At 44.0% G+C, this 24,020-nt stretch overlaps 1 protein-coding gene across 1 annotated transcript in view; it reads right to left on the bottom strand.

Moving 5' to 3' along the window:
* LOC143982098 (3 beta-hydroxysteroid dehydrogenase type 7-like) overlaps positions 1-24,020 on the bottom strand; it is an 83,024-nt gene that overhangs the window by 45,781 nt on the left and 13,223 nt on the right. Inside the window, exons 3-4 of the mRNA XM_077480521.1 lie at positions 4,828-4,983; positions 568-676 (exon numbers count right to left, since the gene is read on the bottom strand). Coding sequence (XP_077336647.1) covers positions 568-676; positions 4,828-4,983 — 265 coding nt within the window. The remainder of the gene's footprint in view (positions 1-567; positions 677-4,827; positions 4,984-24,020) is intronic.

Genomic DNA, 24,020 nt, shown 5'->3' with positions numbered 1-24,020 from the left:
AAGTCACCTGACGAGTCCCCCCTGTGTGAACCGGCTCTAAAGGGCCAGTATTTTTATTTAATTTTTTCAGTGATTGCAGCACGTCATGCTTCCCATATACCTGTGTGTCCAGCATCCTGCACACACTTAAAGGGCCAGTATTTTTTAATTTTATTTTTATGATAAGTACTGTAGCTTGGGGGGAGTGGTGCCCCTGCGCCCCTTATGGGCAGGTCGCCACTAGTGTACATCACATGAAGCCATGATATAACTCCTGTGCACATGAGCAGGAGTTACATCATTGGAAGCCACCCAGTGGCCCAAAACAATGGTGTGGCACCCAGAAATAGTGGCGGAGCCCATTGTGGTGAAGGGTGGTGCAGAAACTGTCAGCCTAGGTCAGTCACTGCTGGAGGAGGTTACTCTTGTAATATAAGTGTGTCATAATGTGCCTACTTGCAGATTATGGCAAAAATGCATCCGCCAGCACCATTTTAAAGTAAAAAATGTGACCACCACATCAAAATAAATATAAAGCAATCTGTACAACGTGGAGGTGCTGAGCACGCACTTTCACTTTAGACTTACCCTGCCATTGGATCTAAATTTGTATTTGGTCCAACTGCAGATATTGAGCTTGTGTACAGTAAGTAGGGGACATCAGAGGCCAGACAAGCTTTTATAATATTTTCTGTCCCTGCAAAGAGAAGTGACAAAATGTAACGTCAGAGTTCTTCTTTCTTTGTAATCACTGTAGGCACCTTTAAAGTTTATCCAAAGCCACGTCTCTGTCAGGTTTTTATTACTGTCCATGTCTCTGTTGGGGAGAGTCACCGTCTTTCTTTGTGCTGGTGACAATATTTACAGGGACTGAAATTAGAAACATCACGAGAACAGGAATAGATGGCAAATCTTCCAATGGATAAATTTTTTGCAGTGGCAACTTTCTCAAGCATTTTCCCAAAAGCTGCAGAGATTTCTTCTCTCTCCCTTTTGTATCTACAGCAAAAAGTCCTCAATTACATGCAGGTGCTAAAAAAAGCCATAAATAAACTGACAAGTTTTAACCCTTCCTACACTCCAAAAAAGTTTTGGTTTTAGATACACTTTAATATAGGAATGTCAATCTCGCCCTGGATAAGAGAGGCTCCATCAACCGCTTGCTTTATGGAGGGGCATTTACTACACACATTTAAAAACAGCTTTGAACTCAATCAATCCCCTTCAAAGTAAATGGCAAGGACAGCATCAGCCTGTACTGCTCTGCTGTCCTGCCAATGCTCACCCCCGCAATAAACCTGAAAATCCAGCCAAGCCATTTATGTCAATGCAGGGCAAAAGATTCTGTAGGGAGATAAGATCAGGCCAGCATGACTGTGTAAATGTTTTCTTATGCCGCCTACACACGATCAGACTATCCGGCAGACAAACCGCCGTAAAGTCCATTTATGTCAATGCAGGGCAAAAGATTCTGTAGGGAGATAAGATCAGGCCAGCATGACTGTGTAAATTATGTTTTCTTATGCCGCGTACACACGATCAGACTATCCGGCAGACAAACCGCCGTAAAGTCCAGACTGTCCGAACGAGCGGACCTGCCCACATACGGGACTTTTCCGGCGGACTAGGTCTGCTGGACTATCCGCCATACTTTTGAAATGAACGGACTTGCCCACACATGGAGGAAAGTCCGTTCATTTTGAGCGCGGCTCCAGGTAGCCGAGACTAGCGAAGGAAGTCAATGTCCACGCAGCCACCCACCCCAAAGCACCTTGTCCCCATGTTGATGAGGACAAGGGCCTCTTCCCGACAAGCCTGTCCGTTGGTTGTCAGGGTCTGCGGGCAGGGGGGTTTATCAGAATCCGGAAGCCCCCTTTAATAAGGGGGCCCCGGATACCGGCCCCCCAGCCTATGTGAATGAGTATGGGGTACAATGTACCCCTACCCATTCACCTGTGAAAAAAAAATGTAAATAAAACACAACACACAAGGGTTAAAAATAATTTATTGTACAGCTCCTGGGGTCTTCTTCCATCTTGGGGGGTCTTCTCGCCAGACTCCTCCGCTATCTTCTGCTCTTTTACTAGCAGAGGAGCCCGGTTTTCTTCTTCGTCTCCGTCGTTTGGGGGTCTTGTCCCCCTCTTCGGTTCTTCTTGTCAGGCTTCCGCGCCTTCTTCCAGCTCTTTTACAAGCGGTGGCCCGGTCTTCTATCGCCACCGCCTTCTCTTCTTGAGATGTTGACTTGTCGCCAACTCTGGCTGCAATGACAGGGACGCGGCGTGCGGCAACTTATATAGAGACATCACCGGGTGATGTCCCTGCCCATTTTGATGTCACAGTCCCAGAGGAAGGAGCGGAGGCCCAGCAAGAACCAAAGAGGGGGACAAGACCCCAGAAGTCGGAAGAAGACCCCCAGGCGGCGGCGAAGAAAGCCGGGCTCCTCCACTAGTAAAAGAGCTACTAAAAGAGCAGAAGATAGTGGAGGAGTCCGGCGAGAAGACCCCCCAAGACGGAAGAAGACCCCCGGAGCTGTGCAATAAGTTATTTTTAACCCTTGTGTGTTTTGTTTTATTTACATTTTTTTCACAGATGAATGGGTAGGGGTACATTGTACCCCATACTCATTCACATAGGGTGGGGGGCCGGTATCCGGGGGCCCCCTTATTAAAAAGGGGCTCCCGGATTCCGATAAGCCCCCCCGCCCGCAGACCCCGACAACCAACGGCCAGGGTTGTCGGGAAGAGGCCCTTGTCCTCATCAACATGGGGACAAGGTGCTTTGGGGTGGGGGGGCTGCGCGGCCCCCCTTCCCCAAAGCATCCCCCCATGTTGAGGGCACGTGACCTGATACGGCTCAGGAGGGGGGCGCTCGCTCATCCCCACCCCTTTCCTGACCGGCTGGGTTGTGTGCTCGGATAAGGGTCTGATATGGACCTAGGGGGGACCCCTACGCCGTTTTTTTCGGCTTCCCCTTTAAGTCCATACCAGGTGACGGGGCCAGCGACATGTCAATCTCGCCGCGACATTGACTTCCTTCGCTAGTCCCGGCTACCTGGAGCTGTGCTCAAAATGAACTGACTTTTTTCCGTGCGGGAAAAGTCCGTTCATTTCAAAAGTACGGCGGACTAGCACACACACACGGCCATATTGTCCGCCGGACTGGCAATTTTTGAGTCAAAACTACTTTCTAAGTCCGCCGGACTTTTGGGTAAAAAAAGTCTGCCGGAGCCCACACACGGACGGATTGTCCGGCGGACTTGAGTCCGCTGGATAGTTTGATCGTGTGTATGTGGCATTAGGCACACCTGAATGATAAAAAAATAAATAAAAATAAATAAAAAATTACTAGCTTCCCTTGTCATGTGGTTATATTGGAAAAAAAAATACCTCTAAAATGCACTATACGAGCTAACGTGCTTTCCAGTGGCGACCTGTCCATTTCGGACACCACCCCCTCCCTCTCCACGCCACCCCCTATATGCAATAGATAGATTCATGCATAGCAATGGATGAATTGGATAGCATGGATAATGGATAGATTCATGCATAGCAATGGATAGATTGGATAGCATGGGTAATGGATAGATTCATGCATAGCATAAATCTATCCATGACCACCCCCTATTTATACTTCCAGCCCCTTTCAGGACACTGGGCGCATAATTTACAGCGGCCAGGGTTTCTTTGAAGCACCTTATTATAGCCAGAGGCTCTAATAGGCTTCACAGTGCACTTCACTTTGCCACAAATATTCAGAGTGGAACAAAAGAGAGAAGCAAAATAAGGTAAAGGTTATCAAATGTGGCCCCTGCCGAGCATGAACCATTCAAATGAATGCAAGTTCAGTGCTCTACAAACCTTGTGCAGTACAACAAACAAGGGGTTAACGCAGGCAGCGTTGTGTTGCTTTCTCACCACCTGCTTTAACCCCTTGGACCGCTTCGCCATGCAATTGGGGGAGGTTTTCAGAATGGCCCCATTTACTTGAGTGGGTCACGATTGGCAGGCAAGTAGCACCCAACAAGAGGGGGTTTAATTCCTGCTGTGGAATGTGCACAACTTTGGGTGCTGCCTCAGCAGCTACAAGGGGTAGGGATTGGGGGGGCGGTAAAACCGTGACAACCACAGGGCCTTACCACCCACTTGACATGTGAACAAGCCCTAAGGGTGCCGCTGCCGAATTCAATTAAAGGCTCATTCACAAGTGGCAGAGGCCCCTGAAAAGCAATCCAATTGTGTTTGAAAGGTGGTGAGGAGGTGATATGTTGCGTCACCACCTGATTTAGACCCATGATTGCCGTACAATGCACGCAAATGTGAAATGGTAGTACGGCAATTAGAGGTTTAAATCAGGTGTGAGGGGGCGACACTGTGCAATCTTTGACTTCTCCCATGTTGCTCAGGGTCACCTCTTAAAGCTTGCCTACCTCTGCCCTAGGCAATGACACACAAGTACCAATATAGTAAATACAGCCTTGCCCGAAGCTAGGCTCACACTGATGTGCTGCAGTAACATGTCACACATGCTGGTGTGATGCAGTGCCATTCATTATAAATGACCCCTTATGCACCGTCTCAACACATGTATGTTGCAGCACAGCACAACACACATTAGTGCACTAAGGCATGCTGCCTTGTGCTACCAAAAATGCTGCATCTTTTTTGGTGAATTTTGGTGCATTTGGCAGTTTATTGAAATGAATGAGCTGCCTTAACCCGCTGCATAACGCTGACTGTTCTGTAGTGTCTATCCCCACCTTGATATTGATGATGTAGGATAAACAATTATAAAGAGCATTTACATATAATGTGGTGCAACATGTGTAGGATTTTATTCCTTTAAACTCACCTCCGACATTTATAGCCTCAAGTTCCTTAAAGGGGCGTTCATCCAAATAATCCACAAGAGCAGCTGTATGAATAACAACATGGACGCCTTTGACAGCTTCCAGAACTTGGTTGTAGTCAGTAATGTTTCCTTTAATGAAGGTAATAGTGGTAGAACCTGTAGAGCAATAGACAGAAATACAAAGAGAGGGGGAATGTATATCTACATATACTGGGAATATAAATGAGGTGCCCCTCCATCCCTAATCTGTGATACAAAAATAGAACGTTTGGGACTTTGAATGAGGCAGGCAATAACACAAAAAATAAAAAAAGATAATGACACATTTATTGACATGGGCATAAAACCCCATAGCAATAGGCAAGTACATAAAGGGTAATAATCATTTAGCATGCAGAACACAACATGAATAACAAAAATGCACATAAATGGAACCATAGTATAAAAACAAATGGTATCATATCATGAAAACAATTTACATAGATGTAATAGAGTAAAACCATATTGGATGGAAATGAGATGTTGATAGAGCCATGTGTGGAATAGAGGCTTAATTCTGTGAATCAACGCGTTTTGGCAATAAATACAACTCATCAGGAGTGGATGCTATAAATATATCCCACTGAAAGTTCAACCTAAGCGATATGGATATGAGAGTTGCCATACATCTACCCCGGGAGCTGAGGTGTTGGGATCTGACGGAACACCAAGCGCACATATGAGCATCCTCAAGAGGATAGGAGTAATCATATTGTATGAAGTACTGTGCCAATCAAGGGCTACAAAAAGTCTTATGGAGACAGATACCAGGTGTGATGTGCAGTGTATCCGAGCTGTGCAACCTGATCGCCTGAACTGTTCCCAATCCATCTGCTCCTGATGAGTCGTATTTATCAACAAAATGCATCGAGATTCACAGGATGCAGCATCTATTCCACACATGGCTCAAACAACATCTCATTTCCATCCAATATGGTTTTACTCCATTACATCTATGTACATTGTACATTGTTTTTATATGATATGATACAATTTGTTTTTTTATACTATGGTCCCATTTATCTGCATTTTGTTTTTTGTTATTGATGTAAAAAAAAAAAAGTCAGGATGATAAAACACTGCCATCCCCTTTGTTTTATCAAGTGCTACAGCACTATGTGTCAAGGTATTTACAATTAGAACTAAAAAAATGAAATAAAAAAACACCTCACAGCTTGTTGTCAGTGACATTCCTCTACTTGAGCTTCCCGATGTAAGAATGCAGAGGGAGGGGCTGAGCTAACCCCCTGACATCAGCCGCCCAGCAGAGGAATGTCATGTGACCGCTGTGAGATAAGGAATTTATTATTAGAGTTTTAAAAGAAGACACCTAGTAGTTAAGATCTTGATAAAACAGAGGGGATGCAAGTTATTTTTTTAAAGGTATTTCAAGTGACAGGGAAGAGCAGTAGGGGAGAAGGGCTGAAGGAAATTGCTTTCACACACAGGCATTGGAACTGACAGGCAAGGAGGGGTGGGGGGAAGAGGCAAAGAGCAGACAGGAGAGAGCAGACAGCGTGATGACAGAGGCATGCAGGCTGCCAAAAGGTATCCTGGATCAGGAGTCCCCATTATCGTGGTCAGTAGAGACAGGGGGGACACAGGAACAGGCAGGATCAGCCAGGTATTTCACATCATACAAAATGGACAAATGACATGTCACAAGCACTGTGCTATTTAACATGCTTTAAAGTGTTTGTAAACCCTGTTACACCACTTTTACCTACAGGCAAGCTTATAATAAAGGTCCTGTTGCAGTGTATTTGCACAGAGCAGCCTGGATCCTCCAGGTCTCAGGTTCCTCTTCGGTGCTCCTGGCCCCTCCCTCCTCCATTGAGTGCCCTCACAGCAAGCAGCTTGCTATGGGGACACCTGAGCTCCGTGTGTCCATTTAGGCACGTAGCTGCCATTCGGCCCCGCCCCCTCTCTCTCCTGGCTAACTGATTGACAACTGCTGGAGCCAATGGCGCTGCTGGTGTGTCTCAGCCAATCGGGGGAGAGTCCCAGACGGCAGAGGGACTCATGGACATTGTTGGACAGAGATGGGGCTCAGTTAAGTAGAAGGGGGTGCTGGGAGGCTGCTACACACAGAAGGCTTTTTATTTTAATGCATAGAATACATTAAGATAAAAAAAAAAAAAAAAAAAAAAAACCTTCTGCCTTTACAACTCCTTTAAAGTGGTTGTTACCTTTCAAACTCCTTTCACTGGCAGCCCCTCTGTTCCCTCGGTTTTATCCAGAGATAATGCATTGTAAGCCATTCCAACAATGTCATCTCTTTGACAAAATCGTTTTGTTTGTTGTGCGTGGCTACAACACTTCGTCATCACGCAAGCTTGCTGACCGGCATTTGAGTTCGGTGCAGCCACACAGCCTGCTGCTTTTTGGGAGAGCAATTGTATCCGGTTTTATTTCTATATACAAATTTTTAATTACTTGCCGACCGGCGTACGCCAATATACATCAGCAGATTGGCACGGACAGGCAAATGGGTGTACTTGTACATCCCTTTAAATTTGCCGCTGTGCCATCGTGTGCACGGTCAGGACCTCTGTGAGTCCAGTTGCGGGTCCCGCGGACTCGATCGCTGCAAGGATACCCATGATCGTCTCACGGGGAGGAAGAACAGGGAGATACTCTATAACGTTTGCGCAAACCAATCAATAAACGCTTATTGCATTTTTTTTTTATGAAAAATATGTAGAAGACTACGTATCGGCCTAAACTGAGGAAAATTTTATTTTTTTTATATATTTTTGGGGGATATTTATTATGGCAAAATGTAAAAAAATAATGCATTTTTTTTCAAAATTATCGCTTTTTTTGTTTATAGCCCAAAAAATAAAAACCACAGGGTTGATCAAATACCACCAAAAGAAATCTCTATTTATAGGAAAAAATACGTCGGTTTTGTTTGGGAGTCATGTCGCAAATCCGCGCAATTGTCAGTTAAAGCGACACAGTGCCGAATCTCAAAAAGTGGTCTGGTTTTTGGCCAGCAAAATGGTCCGGAGCTTAAGTGGTTAAACCTATTGCCCAAGGCTTTGTTTAGTGAGATTCCCTTTGCAAGTTTTACTCGTTTATTTTTTCATTAAATTTTTTTTATTTTTTATGTTACACTATGGGCCTATATGCTTTTATTTTACATCCTGCTGATGAACCAACCCTGACTGGATCACATTTGCCACTTTGGAGTTTCCCCTTCATAGGTAGATGTAACACGCGTATTTGACTATACCACAGGATCCGGAAAGGCGCGTTAATACTTGATGTCACCTGGTGGTGGAAGCACTATGAATTGTGATTGCAGAGACACTTTGGACTTTGTTTCACATATTTTTAATTTTTAGCCCTTGTGAATGGGCTCTTATTTACATATTTAGTGTGATTTCTTTACACAAGTTCGAGGTCATATTGATTATTTTTTGCGTTTTTCACAATATTGAAGTTACATTTTTTTTTGCGCTGCTTCATATATTTATCACAATTCTTGCATCTAGTGTCACAGGGTGAGACACAGACACGGAGCTGACAGGCAGGGAGGGAGGGGGAGGAGGAGGACAGAGGAGATCTGCAGATGACGGAGGCACGCAAACTGACCAGGGTAGTTAGGGCTCAGCAGCCATGATTATTGTGGTCAGGCTACAGAGGGGGGAACACAGGAAGTGGCAAGATCAGACAGGTTTTTTACAGCTTAGAGAGGGGCAGGTTAGACAGCACAAGGACTGTGCTGTTTAATCTGCTATAAAGGAACAGGAGATCACTTTTTTTCTGGGTTACAAACACTTTATAGTGGAACTTCAGGCCAAGACCTTTTGCATGTATTGCTATGTAAAATATTAAAGTGTTACTAAATCCTTTTTTTTTTTTTTTAACATTAAAAGAACATGTTATAGTTACCTGCTCTGTGCAGTGATCTTGCACAGAGCAGCCTGGATCCTCCTCTTCTCGGGTCCCTTGCTAGCGCTTCTGGGCACTCCTCATAGGATAAATAATGTTTGACATTGTTTATGCTGATGTTTATATACACAGAGTTTGACTTAATTTGCTTTCCTGAAGAAGTGGGCAGTGACCAGTGACACGCAACTGCTTTGGAAGTCGCAGCAAGCTATTCATCACCTGATCGCAATAGGGTTGAGGATTCAATTTCACACTGTGTAGTACAAATACAACCCATATATGAAATTATGTGTTATGTCCTGATATGTTTCAATGATTTTAAACTAAAAAGTATCAAAAATTGATTGTATAAAGTGACACCGTCAAAGTCCTTAACCCATTAATGTTCTGCTCCACCATTTGGTAGAGCACATTGTGAGTCACGCTAACTCATTGAAAAAAATGTGGACTTTAAAGGGTTAATACAAGTCTATAGGGCCTTTTTGTGTAATTTCTCTAATAGGATGTGGTACCAGACATTTTTGTCCAAACACCAGAGGGTCCCCATTAGTGTTCCCTCCTCCCACTCTTTTGCCATACCATGATACATTGTAGAGCATTCCACTTATCCCACGATACACTGCAGAGCATTACAACAGGGGGCACGATGCAGAACATGTGAAAGGGCCCACAACGAAAGTAAAAGGGCCTGGGCTTGGAGGGAAGCACCACGGGACCAGTGGGTCATTGGGGCCCTATATAGTTTCTTGTACCGGAGGCCTGAAAGTTCTAATTACGCTTCTGCATTGAGCAGAGTGTTCCTAGAGGTTGTTTTGTTAAAGTTACATTTTACATTGTCAAATTGATATAAAGTGTTTCATTGTGCCAGATTGCAACAAATCAAATAAATGGTGTTGCGCTCCCTTAAACTAAATAATATTAATCCATAAAATGCTAACCAATAAAAACATAAATTATCTCTGCATAAATTTTGATTCCCGTGATAAATCGTGATCAGTGATCAAAGTGACTAGTGCAACAAAGCATTCCAAACGAATATATATATATATATATATATATATATATATATATATGTAAAGAAATAGAAACCACATATATAAAATCGCATAGACCAAAGTAAGAATCGCATAAAATCACACAGTGATAGTGATGAATACCAATAAATAGATTTTCTTACTCGGTGTAAATAGAAACACATAAAATCGCATAAATAGAAAAGAAATCGCATATACCCATAAAGTGATAAATGCAAATATATAAAGTATCACACAAAGTGTGTATAAAGCAAAATTAAATAGTGAAACATTCAGTGCAAACAAATGTAGAAGTCTCTCAAACTGCAAACAAAAATAAAAAAGTGGCAAAAAAATCCGTAAAGTGCTTCTCGTAGTAGCAGGTGCAATACAACGTAAACTGTGCACACTCTGGTGTCTCTTCAGTGTCCCGCAGTTAACATATAGGGTGGCCCCTTACCTTACTGCTGTAAGGCAAACATCCCTGATGAAGTCACATGACGATACGCGTGGGAAGGAAGTGCTTGTGGATACAGGAAGCCACGTCAGAGACGAAAAGGAACATTTTAAACTGCTATCTGGCGTTTTTAAACTGATTTGTTTGTGAGTACCTTTCCATTTGTTTGAGTTTTGTAATAAAAGTGTATACATACTTCACCATTTGGAGCCCTCCTGTTTCCTTCTCTGTGAGATCCTGCCTTAATGTGGGGAGAAGTCCTCCTAGCTTGAAACTAAGGGTACACCGCTGTCACCATCTGAGACCTTGGTCTCTTTATGCTGTTTGCCTTACAGCAGTAAGGTAAGGGGCCACCCTATATGTTAACTGCGGGACACTGAAGAGACACCAGAGTGTGCACAGTTTACGTTGTATTGCACCTGCTACTACGAGAAGCACTTTACGGATTTTTTTGCCACTTTTTTATTTTTGTTTGCAGTTTGAGAGACTTCTACATTTGTTTGCACTGAATGTTTCACTACTTAATTTTGCTTTATACACACTTTGTGTGATACTTTATATATTTGCATTTATCACTTTATGGGTATATGCGATTTCTTTTCTATTTATGCGATTTTATGTTTCTATTTACACAGAGTAAGAAAATCTATTTATTGGTATTCATCACTATCACTGTGTGATTTTATGCGATTCTTACTTTGGTCTATGCGATTTTATATATGTGGTTTCTATTTCTTTACATACATATATATATATATATATATTCGTTTGGAATGCTTTGTTGCACTAGTCACTTTGATCACTGATCACGATTTATCACGGGAATCAGAATTTATGCACAGATAATTTATGTTTTTATTGGTTAGCATTTTATGGATTAATATTATTTAGTTTAAGGGAGCGCAACACCATTTATTTGATTTGCTGCTATATGTTTCAGTGGTAGGGCTTATACCTCTGTCGGTGTTTGGCTGCAACCCTAATTGAGGCTTAATAGATTTTTGATAGCGCAGGGATACTTTTGTCTATTACATTGTGCCAGATTGTTGCACTTCCTGTTCTCTTGATTTTCAAGATTTATGCATCACTTTATGCCATTGAAGGATGGCTGCATCCCTGACCTGGCTTTTTTAATACGGTGTGCAAGAAATATTAGATTGCATTTAATTTATTATTGTACAAGAACAAGAAATCTCATAAAAACTTTATTTACCTCACATAAAACCACTAATGTTTAAAACTACACATTTAAGCTCGCAGTTTGGCTACATGTCCTTAACTACATAACCAACTTTAACCCTTTTGCTACCAGGCCCTGTGCTCCATTTTGCACACCTCAGGTGGCCAGACCAGACCATTCTTTTGCAATTTTTCCTTAGCTTTTTATATTTTTCACTTATAGCTTTCAAAGTTTGTAAAAAAGACCCTCAAAACCATATATCTTTTCTGAAAGTATATGACCTCTAGAATAAAAGTGAGGTGCTACTTTTTTTTTTTTTTTTTTAGAGCCGCATGATATTTGTGCAAATGTTTATCAAAACAATATATTCACCAAAAATACACTAAAACCATTATTAGATAAAAACAGCTAATTTTACAAAATTCCTGCTAAATCCCTACTAAATATAAAAGCGTAACCTGTATGGAGTAAATACATTTTTAAATTGTTACATTGTGCCTTTTTGCAAAATGGTGAAAAATCAAAAACGTACCCAAAAATTTCAAAAAAAAAATAAATAAATAAAAAGCAGGAGATTTCAATTTTTCACTTACAGCTTTCAGAGTTTGTAAAAGACTCCCCAAATCATATCATTTTCTGAAAGCATAGGTACAATAAAAATAAAGTGCTATTGATTTTTAAACCTCCATGATATTTGCACATGTTTACCAAAGCAATATCATCCCTAAAAAGTACACTAAAACCATTAATAGTGCACATAAACATAATTTACAAAATTCCTGCTAAATTACTACTAAAGCCTCATTCACATGTGGCATACTAAAGTGCACGCCCATGGGTGGCCATGTGTACCCACACAGGCATGCACAGGTATTCTATGCATCCCCGTACAGGCAGTCCCATTTATGTCAATTGGGATACAACGGCTGCACAGGCATAGCTGCTGTTCCCAACCTCACATCCGTGTGAGTACATGACCCCAAACTCCAACAGTGTGAGCTCAGGGACATGCAGACCTACATGGATGTAAAATTGGAAGCAACGGCTTTGTTCATGTATTTGCTGCATCCCAAATTACATCAATGGGATTGCCTGCACAGAGATGCATGGAACACCTGTGCATCCCTGTAAAGGTACACTGTGTATGCCCTGTGTGAACAAGACCTTAGGCTCCTTCCACACAAGCACACCGATTGGATCTGCCTGTGTTTTAGGCGGGTCCAATCGGGCCACCCATTGTTCCCTATGGAGAGTCTGTTGTAAACGGACATGTGTCAGTTTACACCCGCCTGCATCCGATCCAGTCCAGTCTGCTAAAAACAGAGGGATGGGGATCCCATTCTCCATCCATCTAGCATATCAGATGGTATCCAATGGAACGGAACAGGCGGTCTGTTTCCATCTGACCTCCCCACAGAGAACAGCGGGTTAATGCAGGGACCTGTCCTCCACCTGCTCTGCGGGGGATCAGCAGACAGATCTGATTGACAGAGTCTGCTCCATGTGAAAGGGGTCTTATCAAGAGCATCCAGGTCATTAGGGGCGCTGGGGTGCCACCCCCCTGCAGGGTGTCAGATTTATACATTTTGTATGAATTTTTTTTAAGCCACATGAGGCTCTAACTGGCTTGAAAAAGGTTGGGCTCGGGGAGCAGAGCATTGCCACCCACTTGTGACAATAGCGAATATCTGCTATTGTCTGCAGACTTCTCCTGAGGAAGCCGAGGAGGGGTGAGTGCATCACCGGAGAGTTTTTACAGTTATATTTTTTTAATAGATTTTTTTTGGGGGGGGGGTTCTTTGGTGAGATATCAGAGGTCTAAATAGACCCCCAATTCTCTTTGAGACAGAGAAAGTCCCTTTCTCTGCAGCACTTTTCTTGAATGAAATAAGGTATAGAGATTCCTCATTCATTCATAAAATGATAGTCTGATACATAACACTCACAGTTTACTATGATCAGCTGTCAGTGGGACATCTAGGAGTGATCTGTAGTGATTGCTGTCTGTGCCAACTTTACTACAGGGGGAGCTTGGTAAACACATGCATAACAAGCCCCAACTTCACCCCCACCTGCACCGCTACTCTCCCTGCAGTGCTCCCTAGCCTGAGAGATTGCCAGAGCTCAATGCAGGGAGAAACTGCAGGCAGCGGGAGGGATGCCGCTTGGAGCAGCCATGGATTGGGGGAGGGGGGCAGTATGGGGGGGTGATACATCTGGATAACGCCAAGCCCCATGCAGCACCTGAAGCCGGTGGAAGAGCAGGGATGCCGGCTAATGATGGTAGCTGCAGGGGATGGGGTTTGCTTGGGGGGGGGGGGGATAGTAAAAGGAGAGAGGAGATTCTGCTGAACAATTTCTGCTATAAGTTTATGGTCATTGACTGGACTATGAGCTTATAGCAGAGGGAGAAATGACTTGGCCACCTGTGGGTACTTCTGTGCCAGGCGTACAGACATGGCAGTGAAAGGGTTAATTTATCCTGGTCTGGCTTAGTATCCCCTAAAGTGGAAAAAAAAGTTGAATAGTCTCTTCTGCCATAAAATGCTTCTTCCTGTCTGACAATGGTAATGTACACTGAGCCACGAATGTGCATTTACAGAATCCCTCTGTGCTGTGACTCAGCTCTTTGAGGACACTTGGATGTAAGCCATCTGGCAAAAGGTGCTTTATTCACCTTAATTTAGTCAAAATACTTCAGGACAATATCAATTCTGAGCCATTGTGGATCATTTGGGTCTATGTCAATACATCGCCATTAAGGATTTGAGCTAACCCATTTTGTTTTGTATACACAGAGCTGAAGGTATTTAATAAATGTGCCTTCTCTATGTCAACAGTAATAAACTCACAATTAACTAGGGAAGGGCCTACATGCTCAGACCTGACCTTTTTGCCTGGTAATATATTTGAAAATTCTTTGGCTTTGCCCTACTCTTTTTCATCCTGGAATACATTTTTCCTTTTTGCAGTCTAGGTTACCTTTTTATATATAATTTACTTATATTCTTTGTAACTTTTAAATGATGATAGTGTGCCTTCATTTTTGCATTTTGTAATTGCCCTTTTCTATATATTTGTAGCGATTTTAACTTTGGCCATGCACAACATGCATTTTATTGAAGCCTTTTAAACTTATTGCCCATGAAAATATAGGTTTGCAGTTTGTTCAGTCGATTTAAAGCATTCTCATTTCTTTGGAGAATTTTCCCTCTTAAAAAGAGAAGAACAGCCAAAGCTCATTTATACTTCTGTAGAACACAAGAGCAGTTTGTTCTGCACTCTTGCAACCTGTTTTCAGGAGACAGCGGGCTGAAACTGTGACCATATGAACAGGATCCGCTGACCGATGAGAGCCAGAGTCAGCCGCTCCTGACCTTTCCACAGCCCGGTGCTCCAGTGAGTGTGGAGGGGGAGATTGAAGAACAGAGTCAGTGACTGACATTAGTAATAAGCTCTGCATGGTTTGAGATTACCAGGTCCAGCATCATTTCAAGTTAGGGACTCTATGAACTGGACCAGAACATTGTCTTGAAATAGGTTTATAAAATTTCCGCCCTTTTACTGTTCCAGCAGTGCCATTACTCCATCAATTTCCGGATAGTTAAAATTCCCCATTATTATCACTGTCCCAGCCCTTGCAGCCCTTTCTATCTGTGCAAAGAGCTGAGTCTCCACCCCCTCATTGACACTGAGTGACCTGTAGCAAACCCCCAATATTAGGATTTTTTTCTACAGCTTACCTGTAAAATCCTTTTCTTGGACCCAGTGGATATATAAATTAAAGACCAAATAGTGGTCTTGCACACCTGGACCACTGACACCTGATGGCAGATGGCCCAAGATACTCCCACACACCTGGTAGTGGATTTCTTCCCAGAAAAAAAAAAAAAAAAGTGATTTTATCCTTCAAAACCATAGGCATCCTTGGTAAACTGGCAGATCCACTGCTTAACATTCAACCTGGATGCATCCTGTCCTTCCTGGGCTCTTCTGGTTGCACAAATTAGGATTCCTGACATGTGCCGACAACTCAAGTAGACCCCGAGTGTCTGAACTACCTCTAGAGTAGGTAGCGATCTTTCTCCTGCCGACTGTGGATTAGAGAAAAAAAAAAAAAAAAAAGGCAAGACACTGTCCTGATTCAAGCGAACACTAGAAACCACTCTAGGCAATAGAGATGGATTAGGATGCAACATGACCTTATGATGTGAGACCAATCGAGGTTCCCTAAAACCAGTTTCCAGGAGCTCAACAGTGTGGAGATACAGGACTCAAGACCATTAGGTCCCGCTGGACTAGGAGTGCTCAAGGAACGACCCCCGCAAGCCTTGCCAAGTCAGCATACTAAGCCCTACTGGGATAATGTGGCTAACACTATTATCAGTGTTACCACTTCCCGGGTTCTTTGCAAAAAATGTAAAAGAAGTCAAAACAGAGGGAAAGCATCAAATAAGGGAGAACTGGTCCCTAAAAAGGTGTTACCAGTGCATCTGGCCCTATTGTCAGTGGGACTTTCGTCCCAGACACAACCTGTTCCCTTGTGTTGAACTTGGAATCTAGTAGATCCACCTGCAGAGTTCCCCTTGCCATTATTCTTTACCTGGAATATGTACTAGTGATAGAGACAGCACTTGTTGTATTGTCTCAGACGAAATGTGATTCACCTTCCTGAGCTGCATGACTCCTGGTGGTTGATATCTATGCCTGCAGAGGCATTTCGAGATTACACCTACAACTGGTTCACCCCAACATCCACAGCAAGGCATACTAGCCAAAAAAAATCCAAGATATTGATGGGAAGTATTTTCTCCTATAGAGACCAAGTCCACTGAAGTATAATCACTTTCAAACCAACTGGAGAAGCTGGCATCAGTGGTTATTGTCTTCCCCATCCCTTCTCCAAAATTCGAACAATCAACCAGCAATCTTAGCTCTGCAATACCCCGGGAACAGAGCCCTCTGGCAATCCAATGCTTGGAACGTTATGTTCCAGACAGAGAGAATGATCCTCTACTAAATACCTGGAGTAGGACTGTACATAGGGAACGTGCCTTGACCTAGATACAACTTCCTCCTGCAGAAATGTATCAAAGGAAAATCTGGAACAGACTGTTACCTGAACAAAGATTATTGAGGTATACTGAGATTGGCAAATCTGCATTTTCAGCAAGTCCAGTACTGGACTGGGAGCTTTGTGAACCCTCGGAGCTGTGGCCAGCCCAAAGAGCAGAGTCACAAAACAAAATAAAATAAAAAAATAATAAAAAAAATATAAGATGACTTTGCACTGTAATTTGCAAAAGAAAAAAAAAACCTTGATGAGCCTGGAAAAGAAACGGCACATGAAGATATGAGTCATTGATGACTATGGACCCTGAAATCTACCTCTCGCAGAGGTCAACACTAAAAGAGCCTATCTGAAACAGAAGGATGTCCAGTGGCTTAAGCTCTAAGCTAGACCTTATGTTTTGTTTTTTAAATAATGACCCCATATCTTCTGCTCCAAGAGTCAAAAGCAAGGCAAAAGACTGACGACTCTGTGGCAGACCCCGGAGGCCAAAAGAGGTACTACCAAGCTTTTGCTGGCTAAAGATGGAGCAAAAAAAAAAAAAAAAAAAACACACCTCAGAGACTGCCCTAGGATCTTCTGGCCTGGGATACTCTCAGAACACAGAAACCTCAGATGCCTCCCTCACACAGGTGGGAAAACGCTTACAGAATCTGGTATTCCCGGGCAGTCTCACCTCCATATACTAATCAGGCTTGAACCTGCTTAGGCTTCAATCAACAGAAGGCATGATCAAGGTAATGCAGCTGCAGTCCATCTGATTAAAAATGAATGCATCAGGAAAATACTGCAATGCCAAGCCCCACAGTGGTTCGGATGCATCTGGCACCACTGTTTAATCGGGGATGTGGACACCGCCAGATCATTAAACCCGAGCGTGGTACACCTGCCTCCCCTGGCTGCCTCTCCCTTCTGGAACCATTTAACTGGTATAACAGGTAAATGACGTAGCAACTATAGTAGCCAACCTAATACACAGTCCTCCAAGGATGCAGGCCTAAAAACAATGTTGGTTTACTGCTATACAATCCCTTACGCATGTAAGTCGCAGGTACCCAGGCATGCTGTTATGTAGGTACCTGTGACAAAACCCACTGTCACAGTGCGTTTTGGAAGGGGCTGTGGGCTCGCCTCCTACCCACAGACTATGGCCCAGCAGAGAACGTGAAATTTGGAGGGCTATTTGCCGTATCCCACCACCTGGAGAAGATGCCACCTCCAGACATGTGTGTCCATGGTTGCCAGTTCATCTGTGGCTGGGCTCGTGGGTGGAGTCATTTCTGGCTACCTAAACCTATTGGCCTGGCTGGGCTAAATATATACTTTTATTCCACAATGTACTTTTAGCTGATAAAGGCATATACAAGATGGCGGTATTCCTAAAGCATGGGGCTACGAGACTTGGGGACAAAATGGCCTTGAGATAATGTAATGTAATGCTACATCCCTTCCCCCTCCACCCCCCCCCCCCTTTATTGCCGTGTTTAATTGTGTTGGGTCATGGCATGTAGACAAAGTTCTGAAGACACATCTCAGCAGGGGATGTGCAAGGAGGGGCTGCTTGCTTATCATAATCCCTTCATGTGTTTCAACTGTAGTTGTTTGAATATACAAGTGTTGAGTTTCCATTGGTTCTTTCTTGTCCCCTGCCCCCTCTACGACAAGGCTAAGGGGAGTGTCCCTAACTGTGTTTAACCACTTAACAACCGGCCCATAGCCGAATGACAGCTACAGGGCGGTTGTTTAACTCTGGGATGCCGTCATATGACACAGGACCCGGCGCATCACGGATCACAGTAAACGGCCGCTCATCAAGGCCGCTTACCACGTGATCGCTCTGTCAAATGACGGAGTGAACACTTGTAAACAAACCGTCGTCATGTTATGACGCCGGTTCCTCCCTCCCCTCTCTGTACCGATCGGTACAGCGGAGGGGAAAGAGATCGGTGTCAGCAGCGCTGTGGGCTGCATCTGTAGTGCCCACATCGCTGCTCACCGAAATTTAACCCCTCAATTCCCTGCCAATACTCTGCAACACCCGCCAATACTCTGCAGTACAATTCCAGCCAATACTCTGCAGTACAATTCCAGCCAATACTCTGCAGTACAATTCCAGCCAATACTCTGCAATACCCTGCCATAAATTGCCATACCCGGAGATACCCAGCCATACTTGGAGATACCCTGCAATACCCAGCCATAGTCAGTGATACCCTGCAATACCCAGCCATAGACATCCCCCCCCTCCCGCCGCCCTCCGGTGCTTCTACCGACTCGCCAATACGATCAAAGCCAGAATCTTTTTTTTTTTTTTTTTCCAGGCTTCCCAGCCTAGAGGTGAGATTTGGGGTCTTATTGACCCCATATCTCACTGTAAAGAGGACCTGTCATTGTCCTTGTAATAGGAATAAAAGTGATCAAAAAATTTATTTTTGGGGGAAAAAAAAATGTCAAACTAAAATAAATAAAGTAAAATGAACAATAAAAAAAAAAAAAAATGTTTTTTTAAAAGCGCCCCTGCAGAAGCGAACACATACGTAAGTCCCGCCCACATATGAAGACGGTGTTCAAACCACACATGTGAGGTATCGCTGCGAACATTAGAGCGAAAAGCAATAATTCTAGCCCTAGATCTCCTCTGTAACTCAAACCATATAACCCAGGGGTCTCAAACTGGCGGCCCTCCAGCTGTTGAGAAACTACAAGTCCCATCATGCCTCTGCCTGTGGGAGCCATGCTTATAACTGTCAGCCTTGCAAAGCCTCATGGGACTTGTAGTTTTGCAACAGCTGGAGGGCCGCCAGTTTGAGACCCCTGATATAACCAGTAAAAAAAAAAATTAAAGCGTCGCCTATGGGGATTTTTAAGTAGCGACGTTTGCCGCCATTCCACGAGCGTGTGCAATTTTGAAGAGTTACATGTTAGGTATCTATTTACTCAGCGTAACGTCATCTTTCACATTATGCAAAAATTGGGCTAACTTTACTGTGTTTTTTTTTTTTTAAAGCACAAAAAACTTTTTTTTCCAAAAAAAAGCATTCGAAAAATTGCTGCGCAAATACCGTGCGAGATAAAAAGTTGCAACGACCACCATTGTATTCTCTAGGGTGTTTGCTAAAAAAACATATATAATGTTTTGGGATTCTATGTAATTTTCTAGCAAATAAATGATGATTTTTACATGTAGGAGAGAAATGTCAGAATTGTCCTGGGTGCTCCAGAACGCCTGATGGCGCTCCCTGCATGTTGGGCCTCTGTATGTGGCCACACTGTGTAAAAGTCTCACACATGTGGTATCGCCGTACTCGGGAGTAATAGCAGAATGTGTTTTCGGGTGTAATTTGTGGTATGCATATGCTGTGTGTAAGAAATAAACTGATAATATGACAATTTTGTGAAAAGAAAAAAAAAAAGTAAAAAAAAATCTTGATTTTGCAAAGAATTGTGGGAAAAATTACAACTTCAAAAAACTCATCATGCCTCTTACTAAATACCTTGGAATGTCTTCTTTCCAAAAAGGGGTCATTTGGGGGGTATTTGTACTTTTCTGGCATGTTAGGGTCTCAAGAATTGAAATAGGCCGTCAGTACTTCAGGTGTGATCAATTTTCTGATATTGGCACCATAGCTTGTGGACTCTATAATTTTCACAAAGACCAAATAATATCCACCAATTTGTACTTATTTTTACCAAAGATATGTAGTAGTATAAATTTTGGCCAAAATTTATGAAGAAAAAATTACTATTCTGCTAAATTTTATAACAGAAACAAAGAAAAATTCATTTTTTTTTTACAGAATTTCGGTATTTTTTCTTTTATAGCACAAAAAATAAAAAAAACGAGCGGTGATTAAATACCACCAAAAGAAAGTTCTATTTGTGTGAAAAAAAAGAACAAAAATGTCATATAGGTCCAGTGTTGTATGACTGAGTAATTGTCATTCAAAATGTGAGAGCACCGAAAGCTGAAAATTGGTTTGGTTATTAAGGGTGTTTAAGTGCCCAGTGGTCAAGTGGTTAAAAGTGTGTGTTTGGTACTTAATAAAGTGTTGATGCGCTGCATGTTTATCCCTCAGCATCTGTGTGGCTTGTCTTGTGATCGAGGGGTTAAGGGCTGGTTATGGGGAGACTGCAGCCTGCGGGTGCATTTGGAGGACAGGAGACACAGGTCTGGTGGAGGTGCCCAGCAGGGGTATCCAAGATCCGTCACTGTCCCCAAGCATGCAAACATGCAGGTATACAAGTCACAGGTATACTGCGACGGTGGTGGAGGCTATTAACACGGTGTTGCTACTGGTTTATATGGACAAACGGATGCTATAAGATCATATTTGGTCTGATGATTTATTTTTATTTTTTTGGGGATTTTGTTTTGTTTGTTATTTATTAGATTTAAGTAAACACAAGACCCAATGGGCCACACATAAAAGGAACTATTTACATTTCTTCAGCATTGATCTCTCCTCCTCCTTTCAGACCCTCACTTAGCGATAGAATCAGAATAATAACCTTTCCCTAATGAGCTTTGATAATGCATTTCAATATGTCAAATAGTTATATACATGTTGAATCCCACAGCAGGTACATTCCACTATGCGCCACTTAATCTGCCACTGTAGCTTCACTATTCATCCAGCTGCCCCACATCTTATCAAATTTCTGTGGTATGCCCCTGCTAATGTAAGTAGCCTTGTAGAAAGGTGCAGCTCTATTTACCACACCCTTCCATGCCGATACAGATGGAGGATTAGGCTTTTTCCATGATAACACTATAGTTTTTCTAGCGTAATAGATTAGGATCGTCAGTAAGGTACGCGTTACTCTCTTTGGTGTTAGGCCTCATGCACACGAGACGCAGTTAAACGCGCGTTCAGATGCAGTTGGACAGTTTTTTCAACTGCCCCTGAACTCATTCAATGTTATCCTATGTGTCCATGCACACAGTCGTTTTTTTCCGTTTTTATGCAGTTGCGTTTAATCTCGTTTTTCCAGAAGCAAAAAAATGCGTTCAGAAGCAAAAATTTCCACGTTTCAGACGCAAAACGTGGCAAAACGCCGCTACCGCGTTTAGCCGCGTTTGCGTTTATATGCGTTTTTAAAGGTGACCTTTTTTTTTACATTAAAAATCTCAAAAATGATTGCAAATGATGAAAAACCATTAGAAAAATATTTTAAACAATTGCAATTGCAAGTGGACAATCCACAACTTGTGGCAAGTGACATGGCAGGTGGCAAGTGACGTGGCAAGTGGACAATCCACAACTTGTGGCAAGTGACATGGCAGGTGGCAAGTGATATGGCAAGTGGACAATCCACAACTTGTGGCAAGTGACGTGGCAGGTGAAGTGGCAAGTGACGTGGAAAGTGGACAATCCACAACTTGTGGCAGGTGACGTGGCAAGTGACCTGGCAGGTGACGCGGCAAGTGACCTGGCAGGTGACGTGGCAAGTGGAAAATCAACAACTTGTGGCAGGTGACTGGCATGTGACGTGGCAAGTGGACAATCCATAACTTGTGGCAGGTGACGTGGCAAGTGACGTGGCAAGTGGACAATCCACTTGTGGCAGGGGACGTGGCAAGTGACGTGGCAAGTGGACAATCCACTTGTGGCAGGGGACGTGGCAAGTGGACAATCCACAACTTGTGTCAGGTGACGTGGCAAGTGGACAATCCACAACTTGTGGCAGGTGATGTGGCAAGGGATGTGGCAAGTGGACAATCCACTTATGGCAGGTGACGTGGCAGGGGACGTGGCAAGGGACGTGGCAAGTGGACAATCCACAACTTGTGGCAGGTGACGTGGCAGGTGACGTGGAAAGTGATGTGGCAAGTGGAGAATCCACAACTTGTGGCAGGTGATGTGGCTGGTGACGTGGCAAGTGGACAATCCACAACTTGTGACAGGTGGCATGGCAGGTGACGTGGAAAGTGGACAATCCACATCTTGTGGCAAGTGACGTGGCAGGTGATGTGGCAAGTGACGTGGCAAGTGGACAATCCACATCTTGTGGCAGGTGACGTGGCAGGTGACGTGGAAAGTGAGGTGGCAAGTGGACAATCCACAACTAGTGGCAGGTGATGTGGCTGGTGACGTGGCAAGTGGACAATCCACATCTTGTGGCAAGTGACGTGGCAGGTGATGTGGCAAGTGACGTGGCAAGTAGACAATCCACAACTTGTGGCAGGTGATGTGGCAAGTGACATGGCAGGTGATGTGGCAAGTGACGTGGCAAGTGGACAATCCACAACTTGTGGCAGGTGATGTGGCAAGTGACGTGGCAAGTGGACAATCCGCAGCTTGTGGCAGGTGGCATGGCAGATGACGTGGAAAGTGGACAATCCACATCTCGTGGCAAGTGACGTGGCAGGTGATATGGCAAGTGACGTGGCAAGTAGACAATCCACAACTTGTGGCAGGTGATGTGGCAAGTGACGTGGCAAGTGACGTGGCAAGTGGACAATCCACAACTTGTGGCAGGTGATGTGGCTGGTGACGTGGCAAGTGGACAATCCACAGCTTGTGGCAGGTGATGTGGCAAGTGATGTGGCAAGTGGACAATCCACTTGTGGCAGGTGACGTGGCAGGGGACGTGGCAAGGGACGTGGCAAGTGGACAATCCACAACTTGTGGCAGGTGACGTGGCAGGTGACGTGGAAAGTGAGGTGGCAAGTGGACAATCCACAACTTGTGGCAGGTGATGTGGCTGGTGACGTGGCAAGTGGACAATCCACATCTTGTGGCAGGTGACATGGCAGGTGACGTGGAAAGTGGTGTGGCAAGTGGACAATCCACAACTTGTGGCAGGTGATGTGGCTGGTGACGTGGCAAGTGGACAATCCACAACTTGTGGCAGGTGGCATGGCAGGTGACGTGGAAAGTGGACAATCCACATCTTGTGGCAAGTGACGTGGCAGGTGATGTGGCAAGTGACGTGGCAAGTAGACAATCCACAACTTGTGGCAGGTGATGTGGCAAGTGACGTGGCAGGTGATGTGGCAAGTGACGTGGCAAGTGGACAATCCACAACTTGTGGCAGGTGATGTGGCAAGTGACGTGGCAAGTGGACAATCCGCAGCTTGTGGCAGGTGGCATGGCAGATGACGTGGAAAGTGGACAATCCACATCTCGTGGCAAGTGACGTGGCAGGTGATGTGGCAAGTGACGTGGCAAGTGGACAATCCACAACTTGTGGCAGGTGATGTGGCTGGTGACGTGGCAAGTGGACAATCCACAGCTTGTGGCAGGTGATGTGGCAAGTGATGTGGCAAGTGGACAATCCACTTGTGGCAGGTGACGTGGCAGGGGACGTGGCAAGGGACGTGGCAAGTGGACAATGCACAACTTGTGGCAGGTGACGTGGAAAGTGAGGTGGCAAGTGGACAATCCACAACTTGTGGCAGGTGATGTGGCTGGTGACGTGGCAAGTGGGCAATCCACATCTTGTGGCAGGTGACGTGGAAAGTGGTGTGGCAAGTGGACAATCCACAACTTGTGGCAGGTGGCATGGCAGGTGACGTGGAAAGTGGACAAT

This window comes from Lithobates pipiens, unplaced genomic scaffold (genome assembly GCF_037356315.1).
Source record: "Lithobates pipiens isolate NorthernLeopardFrog02 unplaced genomic scaffold, aLitPip1_a1.2 Scaffold_16, whole genome shotgun sequence".
Classification (NCBI taxonomy): Eukaryota; Metazoa; Chordata; class Amphibia; order Anura; family Ranidae; genus Lithobates; species Lithobates pipiens.
Note: the sequence above shows the minus strand (reverse complement) of the source record. Positions and strands in the feature narration are given on the sequence as shown.